The sequence below is a fragment of the Polypterus senegalus genome, chromosome 2 (genome assembly GCF_016835505.1).
Source record: "Polypterus senegalus isolate Bchr_013 chromosome 2, ASM1683550v1, whole genome shotgun sequence".
Taxonomy (NCBI): domain Eukaryota; kingdom Metazoa; phylum Chordata; class Cladistia; order Polypteriformes; family Polypteridae; genus Polypterus; species Polypterus senegalus.
The window spans coordinates 281,412,627-281,429,348 of NC_053155.1; the positions used below are offsets into that span (position 1 = coordinate 281,412,627).

General features: G+C 35.3%; 1 protein-coding gene across 9 annotated transcripts in view; it reads right to left on the reverse strand.

Annotated features, from left to right (window-relative positions):
* LOC120523933 (arf-GAP with Rho-GAP domain, ANK repeat and PH domain-containing protein 1) overlaps positions 1 to 16,722 on the reverse strand; it is a 391,846-nt gene that overhangs the window by 65,212 nt on the left and 309,912 nt on the right. For all 9 annotated transcript variants that reach the window (XM_039745649.1, XM_039745646.1, XM_039745647.1 and 6 more), the window contains one exon: positions 484 to 658. In XM_039745649.1, the coding sequence (XP_039601583.1) occupies positions 484 to 658 (175 nt within the window). The remainder of the gene's footprint in view (positions 1 to 483; positions 659 to 16,722) is intronic.

The following is a 16,722-nucleotide window of genomic DNA, read 5'->3' on the forward strand; positions in this document are numbered from 1 at the left end:
TACAGCCAACCCAGATGAGAAGCATGTTCCTCTAGGCATCATCCAAAAAAGGTGGGGAGAGGTGTGAAAAAATGGATATTTAATATAGTTAAGGCTAAGTTGACTTGTGGTTGTAACAGTATGTTTGATCAAGCTAAATAGGCTTCTCCGTAAATATATCCACTTATGTATAATTAATCAGTTTTTACTCCATAAATAAATATTTCCACTCAATTTTACAGAAGCAAAATATGGCCCACCAATTTTAGGATACACAGTGCATAACGCACATACATAGAAATTGCATTGCAAACTTTTACAAGGAATGTAAGATCTTAAAAGTAGCATGAAGAACAAATAAAACATAATTTTATATCCTCTTGATACTTTGTTTAGCACCTTCAGATTTTGCCTTCTATGAAAGAAAATATATAGAACTTATTCAGAATTTTATTTGATTGCTATGAACAGAAATGGAAAATGGAACAAATAAATAAAACCTACCTGTGCTCTTGTTCTGCGTCAAGAACTCGACTTGTAATATCTGATTGTAGCTCTTGGCCTGGTCAATGGGAGTTGGGTAGATTGGGTCTCCTGTGTCGCAGTTCACATTTGCCCCACAGAATACTAAGGCAAGTGTTTCTCCAACATCATTAGATTGCATGTTCAAACACAAGGCCTGAAAAGGAGAGAAAAGAAGATTTATTGAAATGTTTCTTAGAATAACATTTACTGTATTCTTAAAGTGTGATTATTGTTTTCATAAGCACAAGTAATATGTCTTGCGCTCAATTTTTCTAGCGTGGATGGATAAATGGCTACAAATACAGCAGAAACTGCAATAAATAGTATATCTTAAAATACACAAAAGAAGGTTATAATACCACAGTTACACTTGTTTCTTTAGTTAAAGAGTATACATTTGTTTCCACTATCTTCTCATGTGAGAGCACAATGATACATTTGCATTTTCATAAATGAAACTACCTAGACAATGAAGGACACAGCTAAACCTCAGGCTTCAGATTTTCAATGCAAACCATTTTTGAATCAGTTTAATGTGTAACATGCTTTCAAATGATTGTTTACAACAACAACAATAGCATTTATTTATATAGCACATTTTCATACACATAATTTAGCTCAAAGTGCTTTACATAATGAAGAAAGAGAAAAGAAGACAAAATAAATAAGAAAATAGAATTAGGGAACACTAATTAACATAGAATAAAAGTAAGGTCCGATGGCCAGGGAGGACAGAAAAAACAAAAAAACTCCATATAGCTGGAGAAAAAAATAAAATCTGCAGGGGTTCCTAGGCCACGAGACCACCCAGCCCCCTCTAGGCATTCTACCTAACATAAATGACCTCACAATCAGTCCTCATTGTATTCAGGGTTCACTAAATGGTTAATTAATGGGAAGGATGAAGTCCTAACATCATTTTTTAGACTGAATGCTGAGCTGAGAACTGTGCTTCATTTGGTGAAAGTTTAATTAAAATAAGGCATTTGCTCCAAAAAACGTATTAGTAAGTCACCGTGCAGTACTTTTTATAGCTTTTGTCTGTTTATCACAAGTGAGCAGGTTGGCTGGTATAGCGTAGTGCACAAGCTGAATTAAACAGAATCAGTCAGACAGTAAGTATAAATTTAACCTGTGTCATTGCCATTAATATAACATAAATAAACACGTTATCAAACAGGGGGGAATCAAAAGATAGAAAAAATCTTAGTTCAGTAAAGTTGCAATGAGTGCAAACTGGTGAGTGCTTAAGTTAGTAAGAAAGTAGGTGTTAAGAGTACATTTAAGGAGGGGTATGAGAGGCATTTAAACATGTAATGCTAAGACGGTGGCATTGCGTTAGAAAAGAAGAAAGAAAGAGGTCTGGGAAAGCATACAGGACTAAAAAAAGAAAGTCCAGTACAAATAAAGACACATTCAGCGGGCAGTGCAGAGTGTATGCACAACAGCAGGATGAAGGCATATGAAAGTATCTTCAATACCAAATACAGGCACTTCGAGAGGTTTAGCAAGTATTAAACAGTAGATACTGTAGTTCCTCTAAAGATATAATTTTAAAAAATGGTTACTAAGGTCACAGTCCAAATTTAAAACAATTAGGCTAATACAGTTAAAGTCCAGCTGGATATTAAACTTTGTGGAGGCTTGCTTTAACAAGGCCTGAATGTACAAGAGATGTTAGCTAATCCATCACTTCAAGCTCTGGGCTACTGAAATTCAGGTATATTTAATAAGCTTGTAGTTGTAGTGAAGAATTGGCAGATTTTGCCTAGGTATCCTTTAAGACAGTATTTCTTAAACTATGCGTCACAACAATATTTCTGATTGGTCATCACATGATTGTGAAGTAAAATTAGCATAATTTCTCCACGTGATCCGGGTTCTGTGTTGAGTGATGTACTACACTTTACTAAGCATACTATTTATGCTGTACTATGAGATTTTTGAAGTAGCCTATAAACCATGTTCTTAATGCATCATGCACAGCTTTCATTGTTGTGGTTCAAAAATATAATAATTCTCTCCTTGATACTACCATCCCTTTCACAAAATGTGAAGCAATCAAATTGTGATGAATGACAACAAAGACACTTACTTATTAGAAAGGGATTTCTTTGAATCTAAATCTTTAACAGAGGTGCAAATAAGATTCTGAACAATGTTTAACATGACTAATTTTTGTAAAACTGTTTGTTAGATCACTGAGAAGCATAAGAACACAGTAAAATATCAAGAGAGTGAGATAAGCTGTACAGCAGACTCCTTGGCATTCAGCACAATTTCAGTTGGTAGCATTAAGCATTTCAGACTGGACTGTTTATCAGACTTCTTCATCAAGATTTATCCAATCAACCGTATAAAATACAAATTGGGCATAAACTTATTTTTAGGAATAGTTTAACTACATAACTCATCTTTTTTACTTGTTTTATTGAATGAATGATTGACTGACTAAATGAAAACCAGGACATGAACAACTTACAAACTCATTTAAAAGGATCTGTTGATTTGAAAAATATTATCTTTAAAAATTTTAAAATTTAAGACAAGATAAATAAACTATATCGATTAATCATTTCTGACTACTTTATTCCTTATGTAACTTAATACAACCAAAATGTCTGTAAGGGGTAACACATAATGAAAGTGTGAGGTGACTAAGTTAAGTGACCATTCATACTATCTTTCCAAAAATCACCATATCCTCACAATCCCCAAAATAAAAATTAAGAACGCATTTCCCTCAGCTTGATTAAAGCTTACACTAAGCATTTAAACTAACAATATGATATGAATAATATATGCCCTGTTTTGTGTCATAATTGTTGTTTTATAGGCGGTATTTTGGGATTTACACTTTTCTTTTTTAGCAATAATAAGTTTGAAATGAAAAGAAAACTTACTTTTATTATATGGTCATAATAACTTGTCTATGTATGGCATGTATTGCTCTGCTTTAATTACGGTGATAATCCTTTTCTTGCATCTCAGCATTGTACCAATTTTCTTATTGGTTCCTTGGATTAAAATGTTTAAGAGCTCCTGCTTTAAGGTATGCACCTCTGAAAGAGTTGCAGGAACAGACTGCAGACTAGGGAGGTAGAATTAGGTTATGTGGGAATAATCAGAATCATAAGCACAAGTTAAGAATATACAGAGCAATACACATGTAAATATACTGGATCATTTTTAAAAATCTAATAAACAAATTAAAAAGTGAGGAAGAATTAACAAGAGAGGTTTTGTGATCAAACTAAAAGAATTTGGAGTTCAATGTGCAGTGAGAGGTGAGACAAACTTTAGTAGCAGATGTTAAAAGTGGTGTAGCTTAAGGATCAGTGCTGGGGCAGGTGATGTTACACATTACAATATGGATTAAAATATACATATATATATATATAAAAAACTGTTTACGTTTGTAGATGATGCCAAACTAGGTAGAATTGCAGCTAATGTAAAATCAGCCAAATCATTACAGAACTACTAGGACAGAATTCAGACTTGGACACATGTGAGACAGATGAAATTTTATTTGAGTAAATGTAAAATATTACATGTAGAAAATAAAAATGTTAAGTGTCACGACTGAATTGTTTGTTTAACACAGTGGATCTCAGCTGTTACTTTAAAATAAATTGTTCAACAAGAAAATAAAACAAAAGAAGCTTGTTAAGGGTAGATTCTGCACAGACGTTAGAATGTTTCCTTCCCTTAGAGATCCACAGATACGTGGAATATTTTACCAATGTCGTGATAAATAGTTGGAATTCTCAATTCCATTTTGGAGAAATTAGGTGAATAGGATTGATAAGGTGTTTGGGATAAATGTCCAGTTTTTGTCAAAAATTGCTGTAATGTTCTATTCACTTCCTTATTTAACTCAACCTTTTAATCCATTTTAAATTTGCAGCCTTCAAAGCATCCACTGGCTCACCTCGAGTCCAGTATTTTTATCTGCTTTGCTATTTTTTTCTTGAAATACTACTACACATCTGTTGAATATTAAAATTCCAAAAGGTTTCTTAAAGAACTGAATTCCTATTGGGATGCATTTCTCCCTTTTTATTTTGTTTTTGGTCATTTCCACTGTTCCGTGTCCTTAACTGCATAATGATCTTGCATATCCACTAGGAATCATTTCTTTACTGAATTGCTTTATCGTAAGTATGTTGTATTTTCTCCTTTGGATGATGTTGATATATATTAATTCAATACTTTAATATCATTATTTAAGGGTTAAAGGATCATCGTGGAGTTTCAACTAGTACTCCCTAGACCAAGAGTTCTCAAAATTTAGTTTTTCAACTGTCATTTTGACATTTGTCATATCTGGGCAAAGTAACCTTTAAAATGCCCAGATAGATTAAACCATTATGCACTAATGTAATTTTAGAATTTGAATAGGGGCACTGCTTATTCACATATAACCCTCATTTACCCTGACATATTGTATGTCAAAGCATTAGTATCATATGAACCTATTTGTTAAACCTTCAAAGGCAACACAATTTGTCTTTTTTTGCTTTTGTGTATGAAATTAATTCTGTATTCAGCTTAGGTGTTAGAAAAAAATACAGTGGGCACTGAGATGAGAAATTGTGACATCATGTTAAATCTGCAGTTTAGGAGAAGGGGTTATTATTGATTACTGAAAATTTAGCATTGGTATATCTGAGTGTTAGTAATCATACAAATAAATAGATATAGGAAAAAAAAAATGTGGTAACCTCAACTTGGAATTTACTTTATCACCAAGAAATGACTTGCATCTTTGACTTTGGTCAAACTCTACTCTAGACAATGAAAGGACAAGTAGAATTGCTGAACTCTTCGAGTGAAGGGTTCAAAAAGTCCTGGATAAAACTCCTGGAACCTCAGTACAGTCCCATGCACTTCACAGATACTGTATATAAAGTTGGAGCACTGTAAGAAGCTGTAAAAGCTCATGAAGTAAAGCACACAATGCAGATTTCCCACTGACATACAGCCCAACATAAATACAAAGTGACTCACAACGTGTCTCAAAGATATTTCATGAAAGTGAATAGTGAATGACAATCTAGTTCAAGAAGAATTGATTTGCTTTTGCAGTAAATTTAAAAATTTTAATGGTTAGCTATAATGAAATGCATTTGTTTGCTATATTTGAATGTTATAAAAATGAAAAATAAATAAAATAAGCTACTGTTTTAAAATAGGAACACATTAATGATAAGCACCATGTTGAAACCAAACCAAATTATCCACTTATTATATTGCTATTAACTGCATTTTAAATTAAATGATCTTAAAAGCTGATTTTCTAACATACTGTTTTCTATTCAATATTTGTCATAAAGTGAAACAGATGTGCAATACCAACTATTCTTACACACCCTAGCAGTTTATTTGGACTGTGAAAAAGCTTCAATAGCTAAATAACTGTTACTTCTCACTGCAAAAAATAACAGGATATGACATGGTCTACGGCACCGTGAGGAATTAAGAACATAATGCACATTGTTCAAGTTCCAATTTATTGTCACATGTACTAAGTACAGTCAAATTCTTAGTGTGCATGCCTGTCCAACACACAACACCATGTCCTCTTTCTGACACTATGACCAGCAAGTATGACTACTGATTAGTACTCTTAATATTTGTGCCACTTGTTTTGTTAATCTAGGGAATCTTCTGATTGTAAATGTAGAAAATTTCTGTTGCTTTCTGCAGCTATTGTTTCATTCGATTGAGTTAGAATAAATTATCTTTTTTCTAGAGCTTTTACGTTTCTTGATCCAGTTACTCAACACCAACTGGCAGTTTGTAAAAAAAATAATGGCACCCTAACGCTATAAACATGATTAAAGGGATAACTGGAGTCAGCAGACTAAACACAGTAAACACTGCTTATTTTGACCCTTATCATCAGAGTGAAGTTGTCAGCACAAAGATTCAACAAACATCATTCCAGGATAAAAGAAAATTGACCAAACAGTTCAGAAAAAAGTTGTTGATATCACTTAGCCTGGAAAGGCCTACAAAGCTATTTCTGAGGCGCTGCTACTCAAATGAACCACAATGAGAGCCAAATGGAAATCCCTTGGAACAGTAGTGAGCCTCCCCAAGCCTGGCTGCCTTGCCAATACAGTACTACTACAATTATGTGAGAAAATCGCTATACAATGCAAAGAATTATTATTATTAAAAATCATCCAGGAAGTCACAGAGGATCCTTCTAAAACATTCAAAAACATTCAAAAAAACTGCCTAGATTCTCTAACCTGAGGCCAATGTTCATAGATCAGAAAGACACTGTGCAGAAATAGGCTTCATTGGAGAGTAGTAGCAAGGCAGAAACCACTTTTAATTAAAAAGGATATAAACTCTCACCTCTGATTTCACACGCAACACCTGGAAAATCTCAAGCCTTTTAGGTGAATGTGTTAGGAACCATTAATATAAAAGTGGAACTTATTAAATGACACAGTCCCATTAAGCAGAAGAACATCATACAGTCTAAGACAGTCTAAAGTGATGGTGCAGGCATGCTTTGTTGTTTTAGGTGCACAGTAAATGTGAAAGAGAGATACTGAAGTATATGAAATGTTTGATTGTGGTCATTGCAATTTAAGATAGAGCAATCCAGTTATTAGGTGAAAGGTTCAATTACTTTTTCAGACAGTGCAAGTTGGTATTCATTTAATAAATTACTTAAGTAAACAAGAATGTGACATATATATTCACTCAGGTCCCTGTGATCTGATATTAGGTACAGAATTAAGACCTGAAACAATTCAGTGTCGAAAATATGCAATAATACAGGAAATCAGGAAGGGGTAAACACTTTTTCAAAGCACTGTATATTCACATACACATACTATACACACACACAATGACAAGTATCCTTAAATTCTCCAAAAAATGAAGCACCATATCAGTCAGTCAGGTGACACAAAAGTGGAAAATGAAGCAATGCTACAATCTGCATGTGGGCCTTGAGGAGGCTTTCTAATCACAGATGGCAGGTTTATTTTGGGTGAAGGAAGACACGCGTAACCTAATCATTCCTGAGATGTCAAAAACTCCACTGCATGTGCCAAACTGTCATCTGACTAGAACATCATCAAAAATATGTCATGTTGTTTGTTACCTAACATTATGCATGTTTTAACAGGGAGATCACAAAACTGGCCAACTTGGTTTTTATGTTTAAACTGTGATTTTTTGGCAACTATTTTCTGAATAAGTGTGAAATTCTGTTCCTCTTGAGATTGTACCTGTGTGTACTATCAAATGCCCAGATTAATGAAGCAAAATAATTAAAAGATCAAACTTTAGGTTGCACAGTAAAATAATACACATGTCATGAGGGCTACTGTTCATTATTCTGGAATTTTCCCTCATCTGCCCTGGGAAGCGTGACATTCAGTAAAGTAAGTTCTGACCTGCCTGAACTTAAATATGCATTAACCAGAGATCTGCCCAGGCAAACAAGCCAATCACAAGTTTCAGTTGCACAACAGAAAAAAGACTTCCTTGTAATCACATTCTCAGTAGGGAATTTATTTCTTAGTGTGGGTGTAATCCACTTAAAAACACACCTGTGAAAACATGGTGATGTATTATACAGCGCCTCGTACAGTACATACAACTTTCAGTACTCCGAGTTGCCTCTATTGCTTTTATAAATGCAGTTAAAATTTAATTTTACTTGTCTCCTTCTGACTTCACTTAGTGTTTTATAATTTGGAGAGATATTTAGCTAAGCAAAACCATGTAAATAATGCTTCGTTTATGAGGCATCCATATGCTGAAATGTCTTCAAATATCCACCATTTATGCAAACATGTCTTTATTTATCACTATGACTGCAATTGTACAAACAAATCCCACGCCACTTCCTGGTTTTGCACACAAACATATTTTAACTGCTGGAATTTTACTGGATCACTGCATGAGGTGGCTGCCTCATACCATCGTAATGTCACAGTGGACAACAAAGGACATACTGTAAATAAACAGCTTAAAATACAAGAAATAGGTGCTTGCCATCTTTGAATTTTAAAACCAGTGATAACACACGAATGTTAAATTGCATTTGAAGCCTAAAATCAATACTGAGGGCATGTAATGGGTGCCACACACATCTTCTGAATGAGCAAAAGGAAAACAGCAGCAATTTGAGCAGCGCCTTTCTGAACTGATGACAGTTTTTCTATAGCACTTAGTTATTATTAATATTTTTTTAAATCTTTTTTTAATCTTTATCTCTTTAATAATACTGATCTGTTTTTTCTCTTATGCTGGGCGAATAAATGGACAATCAATTTATTTTTATTATGGTTTGTAGTAAGTGGCAAGTTTTAGGTTACTGAATTTTGATGCTGCCTTAATTTTGTCTGTGTATTTGATAAGCTACACTTTAAAGTGTGATTTATAATGTGATTTGAGGGTGTGGGCATTTTTTATGGTGGAAAACCAGTTGGTGCTTCTATTTGCTTTTTGACAAAAAAATATTTTGACTTTAATATTATTTTATAGTAACCTTAGATTCTGTTTTTTTATATATTCTAAAATGATTTGATTAAATCTGCATTTGGGGTTGAATTGTAATTAAAAGTGATTTAAGGTCATCCCCCATGCAGGAGATAGACAGGCAGATATATTAATAAAAATTCAAAACAGATCAAGCATCAATAATAGAAATGCTGTAAATACCCTCTATAAAATTGCAACTGTATAGATCTGAGATTATGACCTGTTACACCTGGGTGGAACCACAAATAACTACTAATACAGAAAAGAAAAGCAGACTATACTATATATATATATATTATGGGGTGCCAAACAGGCAAATACATTGATTTTCTGAATATATAAAGTCAAAGCTTGAATATATAAAGTCAGTGCTGGAATATATAAAGACAAAGCTTGAATATATAAAGTCAGTGCTGGAATATATAAAGTCAGCGTCGGTATATATAAAGTCAAAACTTGTTTCTGAATATATAAAGTCAGCGCTGGAATATATAAAGTCAAAACTTGAATATATAAAGTCAGCGTCGGAATATATAAAGTCATTCCCGAATATATAAAGTTAAACCTTGAATATATAAAGTCAAAACCTGAGTAGTCATCGTTGGAATATACAAAGTCAGTGTTGGAATATCCATCCATTTCCCAACCCATTGAATCCAACCTCAGGGTCACAGGGGTCTGCTGGAGCCAATCCCAGCCAACACTGGGCGCAAGGCAGGAACCAATCCTGGGCAGGGCACATGCATCATTTTCAAAACATTAATCGGAACAGTGTTTTTTAAATTTATTTTTCTGAAAACGTTTTTGTTAGCTTATTTCGTTTTTTTAGTTTACTAAAAATGTGCCTGAGTTGTTTCAAGCAATATATTTTGACTTTGACTTTATATAATCAGGAATGACTTTATAAATTCCGACGCTGACTTTACATATTCAGGTTTTGACTTTATATATTCCAGCGCTAGACTTTATATATTCAAGTTTTGACTTTAAATATTCCAACGCTGACTTTATATACTCAGGTTTTGATTTTATGTATTCGGGTATGACTTTATATATTGCAGCGCTGACTTTATATATTCAGAAAAAAGTTTTGACTTTATATTGTAGCGACCCGGCAGCAGCGCTGGCTGCGTGTTGCATTATGGGTAATTTATGTAAATAGCATTGTGGGTAATTTATGTAAAAGCTTATTGTTGCGTTAAATTAACCAAGTAATATAATTGTGTTTCCTGTTGTAATTATTGTATGTGTCTGTGCTCAACTGGTGGGGTGGGTTGGGTTGTTGCCGTCCGGGGGTTATTTGAATGTAAATAGTTACCATCGATAAGAAAGATGGCTTCATTAATGACCTTGGCAATGGCTAAGCAAATGAGTTGAGCTTTGTTTTTGCTGACTATCTGCTCTAATAAAGAGATACAACAGGACAGAGTTGTGTATTGCTAAGATTTCTATCGAAGCAATTATTACCGAGACACTCGGAGTCGTGCGGTGTATGGGACACGAGTGCTCGCTACCTAAAGAGCTGGGTGCAGCTGCGTGCATAACGCTGGCAGTCCGCTAGCAGTCCGCAAGCCTACAGCTTGGGAGAGGTGCACGGCAGAGTACGGCTCTAAAAACTTTAAGACTCAACCACGGGTCACTACAATATATACCGACGCTGACTTTATATATTCAAGTTTTGACTTTATATATTCTGACGCCGACTTTATATATTCAGAAAATCTATGTATTTGCCGGTTTGGCACCCCATAATATATATATATACCCTATGTATATTTTTTTTTTGTTTTTTTGGAACAAAGTAAAAATACAGAAAGAAAAAAATGATTAATTATTACACAAGATTGCACTCATTTTATTTATTGCTTAAGTAAATGGCAAGCTGAAGACTTCCCGTAAAAGGCCAGGCCTTGAAATTGGCTTCCCACATACAGGCTTTAACATTGATGCATCAAGAGTTCCACACATTTCCTTCTGGGATCATTTGCCTCTAGTAGTCAGGAGGTGTTGCACTGCTGGCATTTTGCCCTAAATCTCACTTTTTCTTCAAAAGAGAAGGTCAAGCATCTCTGATATGTGTCATGTCACTTGTTCTCTAGAACACTGGGGTTTGGGTTGGGGCTTCACTGCACAGTGGTCCTGCCCAGACCACACCTCTCTCTCTTTCCTGCTGTCACCTCTGCCCACTGCCCGACTGGAGTATGTAGCAAAATATCCAGACAAATTGCCCCCCAGAGACTCATGTATTTACACACTGGCATACATAGGACTCCACACGCTACCAGTATCTTTCTATTTCTTCATTGAAGGCTGACCTTTGGCACTCTTTAAAAACCTGGCCAACCTCTCAAACTGTGAAACAAGCTACACTATAACAACAATGATAGGGCATGCCATGATATATACTGAGAGAAACTGGTAACACTTTAGTTTAGCTACTGCCAAAATGCATCTGTTATTCATTTGTTCTTAAGTAACAATAAGGCCAATAAGAAAATTAACAGAAGGTTCTATTGTTTTTCATAACACTTATAAGACATCAGTAGATTGGCTATTCCTCTCTGTGCAGTGTCACATATTGAACTGATGGTAAAATTACTTGTTAATATGAATAATTTACAGGTCTTATACTAATTTTGCAATATCAAGAGAACTGTGTTTCAGTAAAGCCATCACAGATCACTCCAAAGTGAAGTTTAGTTTGAATGTCACATTGCAGAGAAGAATAAACACTTTACTGATGCTTTGTAAGTGTTATGAAGACCCAAAGAAGTGTCTGTTGAGGTGCTCCTATATAAGAGTAAATGTGAAATAGATGCATATTTGCAGTAAATAAACTAAAGTGTTTCTGAAACATTAACAACAATATAGAACCACAGATGAATGGAATCTCTGAAGTCTAAAGTAATTTTTAAATTAAATGTTAAATGTTCTTGGGATAAACTGGGCTACGCAGAGAACCAAACAAAAATAAATATTGAAAAAGAGGGCAGGTAAGAACCAAGTCAACTTTAATATTTCAAAAATGGTTGAGTGTGGCAGACTTGACAAATTTCAGCTTCAGTCAGTGCAGCTAAAGGTAGTCAACCAATTATTAAGGCAATGGCTTTTTCCTACAGAGCCAGCTTGCGTTGGATAATTTTGTTCAAGTAGATAAATGAAGTAAGTTTAAAAAAGTGTAAAGGAAATCAGCCATAGATATTTTTCATTGAAACTGATACTTTTATATCATGTTAAGATTAAATTGATATATAAATATAGGCAAGACAAATGTTGCAAAGCATACTATTTTAAATGACTAAATTACAATTTATTATTCACAATGAGCGCAAACCCCATTTTTAGCAGACATTAATCAAGAGTCCTAATGGTAAACTGTCTTAGCTCATCCTTTATTAATGATTTAAATGCTAACTGGTTATTAGAGAAACCCCTGTGATCCAAAATGGCCAAAGAAAAAAACTTTTTCAAGAAACACATCAGTCTATTGTTGTTTTTCAAAATTAAGGTTATTCCATACAGAGGTGTGACTACTATCTTGAGATAAGAGGACAAACTGGGTCCTTACAGGTCCTCAGCTGGCTGCTTACTTAAACAGCACACGCCAAATGGCAGTGTCACTTACAGCACTTTTTTGATCCTTGTTGTAGATCAGTTTGATATTATAATTCCTACCCAGCCTTGAAAAAGATTAATATCAGAGGGAGTCTTACAACTTGCATAATGGGGATTCATTTAGGCAAGTAATGTGGTGTAGCAGTTAAGGCTTTGCACTTCAAACCCTGAGGTTGTTGATTCAAATCTGGCTACAGACACTGTGTGACCCTGAGCAAGTCATTTGACCTCCCTGTGCTCCAACTACAAAACCTAAAGAAATGTAACCAATTGTATCATAAATGTCGTAAGTCACCTTGGATAAAGGTGTCAGCCAAATAAGTAAATGTAAATGTAGGCAGGCAGTGTGAGGTAGTAGTTATTCCTACCAGAAATCATTTGATTTTCAGAAAACCAAAAGAAATGTAACTAATTGTATCATAAATGTAAGTTGCCTTGGATAAAGGTGTCAGCCAAATAAGTAATTGTAAATTGTAAAACTATAACTCAAGTAGTTAATGTGAAGTGCAGCATCGATACAACCAGGTATCATGTGACACTCAAAGCCACATGGCAATAATGTGTACTCCCTGCAGATAACTGTTGACAGTTTATTACACATCTTTATTTTAAATAAATGAATTATTGGCTACCAATGGATGGCTTGTCAAAAAGCTACTGAGAACAATTGCTTAGTATGTTTATTGTGGAAGCATATTCTGCATATGTCCTTTCTGCTTGTATGGCACAGTGTATTTTTACAGTTTTAACAGTTAGCCTGCTTCTTATCAGATAAAGCATGAAAATGAACCAATGCCTAGGCAGAAAGTAAAACAATGTGGAGTGCCAGTGATAAAAGGGCTTTATTTACCAAGTGTAGGTAAGGTGCTTAGCATTCAACAACAAGTGATTTGGCCACCAAAATATCTTGGCCAGGCTGAGCCCAGAGCACCTTGCTGGCTTACCACTTGAAAAGACAAATACTGCAGTTAGTCTCGGTTGCTTGACCCTGGCTGTAGAAGCTTCCTATCTAATCAGAGAAAAAGTACAGGTAGAAATGTTTGCCATTTATGTACAAAACAGGCTGTTAGAAATGAAGCTATCATTGCCAAAAACAGAAACAAAATACTATATAACAAACCAACAGACAATGAGCACAATACGCAATTCAGATTATACAGTATATAAAAGAAACACACTAATTGCTAGAATGAGTGGCTACTGAGTAAGAAGAATGAAATATCACAAAGAAGAAGGGGCTTGAGTTGCCGCGAACGCTTGCATATTGTAATCCTTTTAGTTAGCCAATAAAAAGTGTCATTTTGCTTGGCTTTTCTCTATAAACTAATATTCTTTAATCCATTCATTTTCTAAATCTGTCTAGTCCAAACCAAGGATTATGGGGAGACAGAGCATAGTTCAGTAGCTTCAGGTTCACTTCTTGATGGAGTATCTGTCCATCCGAAGGCACACTCATGCACACATTCAGAAAGCCTAAATTATTCAAACAAGTCAATACAATGTTCACACCCTCTTACACTTTCTATAAGATTTCTACTGTACCTACAGACACCTACACATTTCTTTCAAAAAGCTTAGACCCTGTAACCCGCCTTCCCTGTCTCATCTTCAAGCTTCAGTTCACTATCTTTTTTTTCTTGACCTATCCAGAAATTTAAAAAGCTCAATCTCCCTAGTTTGTAAAATGATCACTGAAGCATCAACTCTACTGGCATCAACTGCCATAACTCAGTCCATCTGTTACTCTGAGTACAGAAGTAATACAATACCATACCATACCATACCATACCATGTACCATATTCATTGTCAAGCCTGTAACCCAGAAAATGTTTGCTCCACTCCAGGATTTTCACTCTAAAATGCTGACTGTCGTGGACCTTCATGCTCGATTTCCACTTCTACACCTGATTTTTCCTCTGCGGGTTCCTTTCCAACATCTCTGGTACTTCCTTCCTGGTCAGTGGCAGGACCAGGTTCTGTTGTATGGTTCCTGCTGCTTCAGAATCCTGCAGGATTTCATTCATTTGGCAGTTGTCTGCTCAGGCGCTGCTCTTGTAGGTCTGACCTATTCAACTTCACCTCCGATACTATGTGTGCATTGATTTTGCCTATTTCTGAGCTGTTGCTCATTGCCTCTGTCACTTCATTTTTAGCTTCTCCATAATAGATCCAAAGAGCTCCAGGTGTTTTAGGGGTTTCGACTATGTCTTCTAATGTGTATCTCTGTCCTTTACTTTCATTATTTATTCCCAGACTGCTGGCTTGTCTAGGATTATATACTCTGCCCTCGTAACAGTAGCTTGGGGTTTTCGTGGCTCAGTGTTTTTACATGTCATGGCTCTACGAAATTGGTGCTGGCCACCATCAGGTCCAGTCTATCACCTTCAAAGAAGACCAGCTTTTCATGATTGTTTTTCCTTTCTTTAACAACCTCAATGATTCAGTTTAGGTCAGTGCTCTGTCATCCTCATACCAGGAGGCTTTCAGTTTCAATGTCTTTTCTGTTGCTAAACTGGGTAAATGCTATTATGGTAAGTTTTGGTCTGTTACATAACCAGGGATGCCATTTGTGTGAGGCTCCTTCAACAAAGTGAGCTTGTAACACTTCAATAAAACATATCTATAGCCATTTCAAGGAAATACATCTTTTTCTTACAAACAAACCTTTGACAGTTACTCACCAAAGTAAGGACAATAATAAATCTCCTTTTCATCTACACTTTTGAATTATACTGGTTGTTCCATCTCTCATATATATCTGTATCATATATCTTCCCATAATGACCTTTCTACAAGCTCTTGCTGACATCTGCCACTTGTTTTTTAGCTATTGCTTATCTGTAACTTTGTGGCTATTTTCCATCACCGCTAATATTTCTGTTCATTCTGCTGCTGCCTAGGAAGGTGTGCCATCTGTCCTTGTTTATTCTCAGTAGACCACATTTTCTTTTTCCTGCTAGCTCCATCTTCATCTGCAAGACTACGTCAGTCACAGCAGTCACACTTTTGGATAGCCATACTAATTAAAAGCTTTATCAGAGCATGAACTTCTACTTGCTACTAGTTTAATGTTTTTAAGGGTTTGCAGAGTTTATCTGCAAGTTTATCTTTTCTTTGCTGATCTCCTTCTATAGCCAGCCTCTGGCTTATGTTCCAAGGTACCACACTTTGCTTTGACCTTATGTCCACTTGAGTGCCAACTTCTATTATTTTCCAGACCAAGTCTTTGTCTTCCTCTAAGTTATCAGATATCTGCATTTAGATCCACGTTAGACATGGCTATTGACAGGATTCATGTTCTCGGTTGCCTAATTTAAATCCAGACACCCACAAAGATGCCTAACTGAAAGTGAAGGTAATTGGACTAGGACGCATGCCATTCATATTATTTTAACCATCTTGAAAGGATTTCTGTCAAGGCCAAAGTTCATTCACTTTAATGGTATCATTTGCATGGCACAAGATGCTGAAAATTATTGCTGACTTTTTGCTCACCTTCATAGGTTTGCCTTTTTGTGAATATGGTTCATCTACTCTCTCTTCAAATTCCAGCTCTTTCACTGTTACAAGTCCTATGGACAAGTCTCATCAGTCATACATTTTTGTTTTGTGAATGTTCATGGGCAGTCCATTGTCTTCAGTGAAAGTGAACACACTCCAAATAACTCCATTGTCTTTTTACACAAGAAACAAAAAGATTCTAGGCAATGAGGACCACTCCCATTCAATTGCCCTCAGTGATTTAAACTTGGTGAACTCTCTTTGCTGTTTTTTAACCCTTTATGGATTCTTAGTGAAACCTCTTTGATGTTTTTTTAATCCCACATGCCGTCCTTGAGCACCCTGACCATCTCCGCAACAGCAACAGCCCTTGGGAAGGGAAGGTTTGCTTAAGGCCTCAGCCTTGTCCAGTCTGTTCATTTTTATAAAATGGAGAGTTTCAAGAAAAGGGAACTCATCACAAACACATCCAATTAACTTTAACTTTATGCAACAGATTTTTTTTTTTGGACGCAGGAATAAATATTAATATTATTGATAAAACAATCAATATCAAAGCATTTTATCATCATTTAGATATC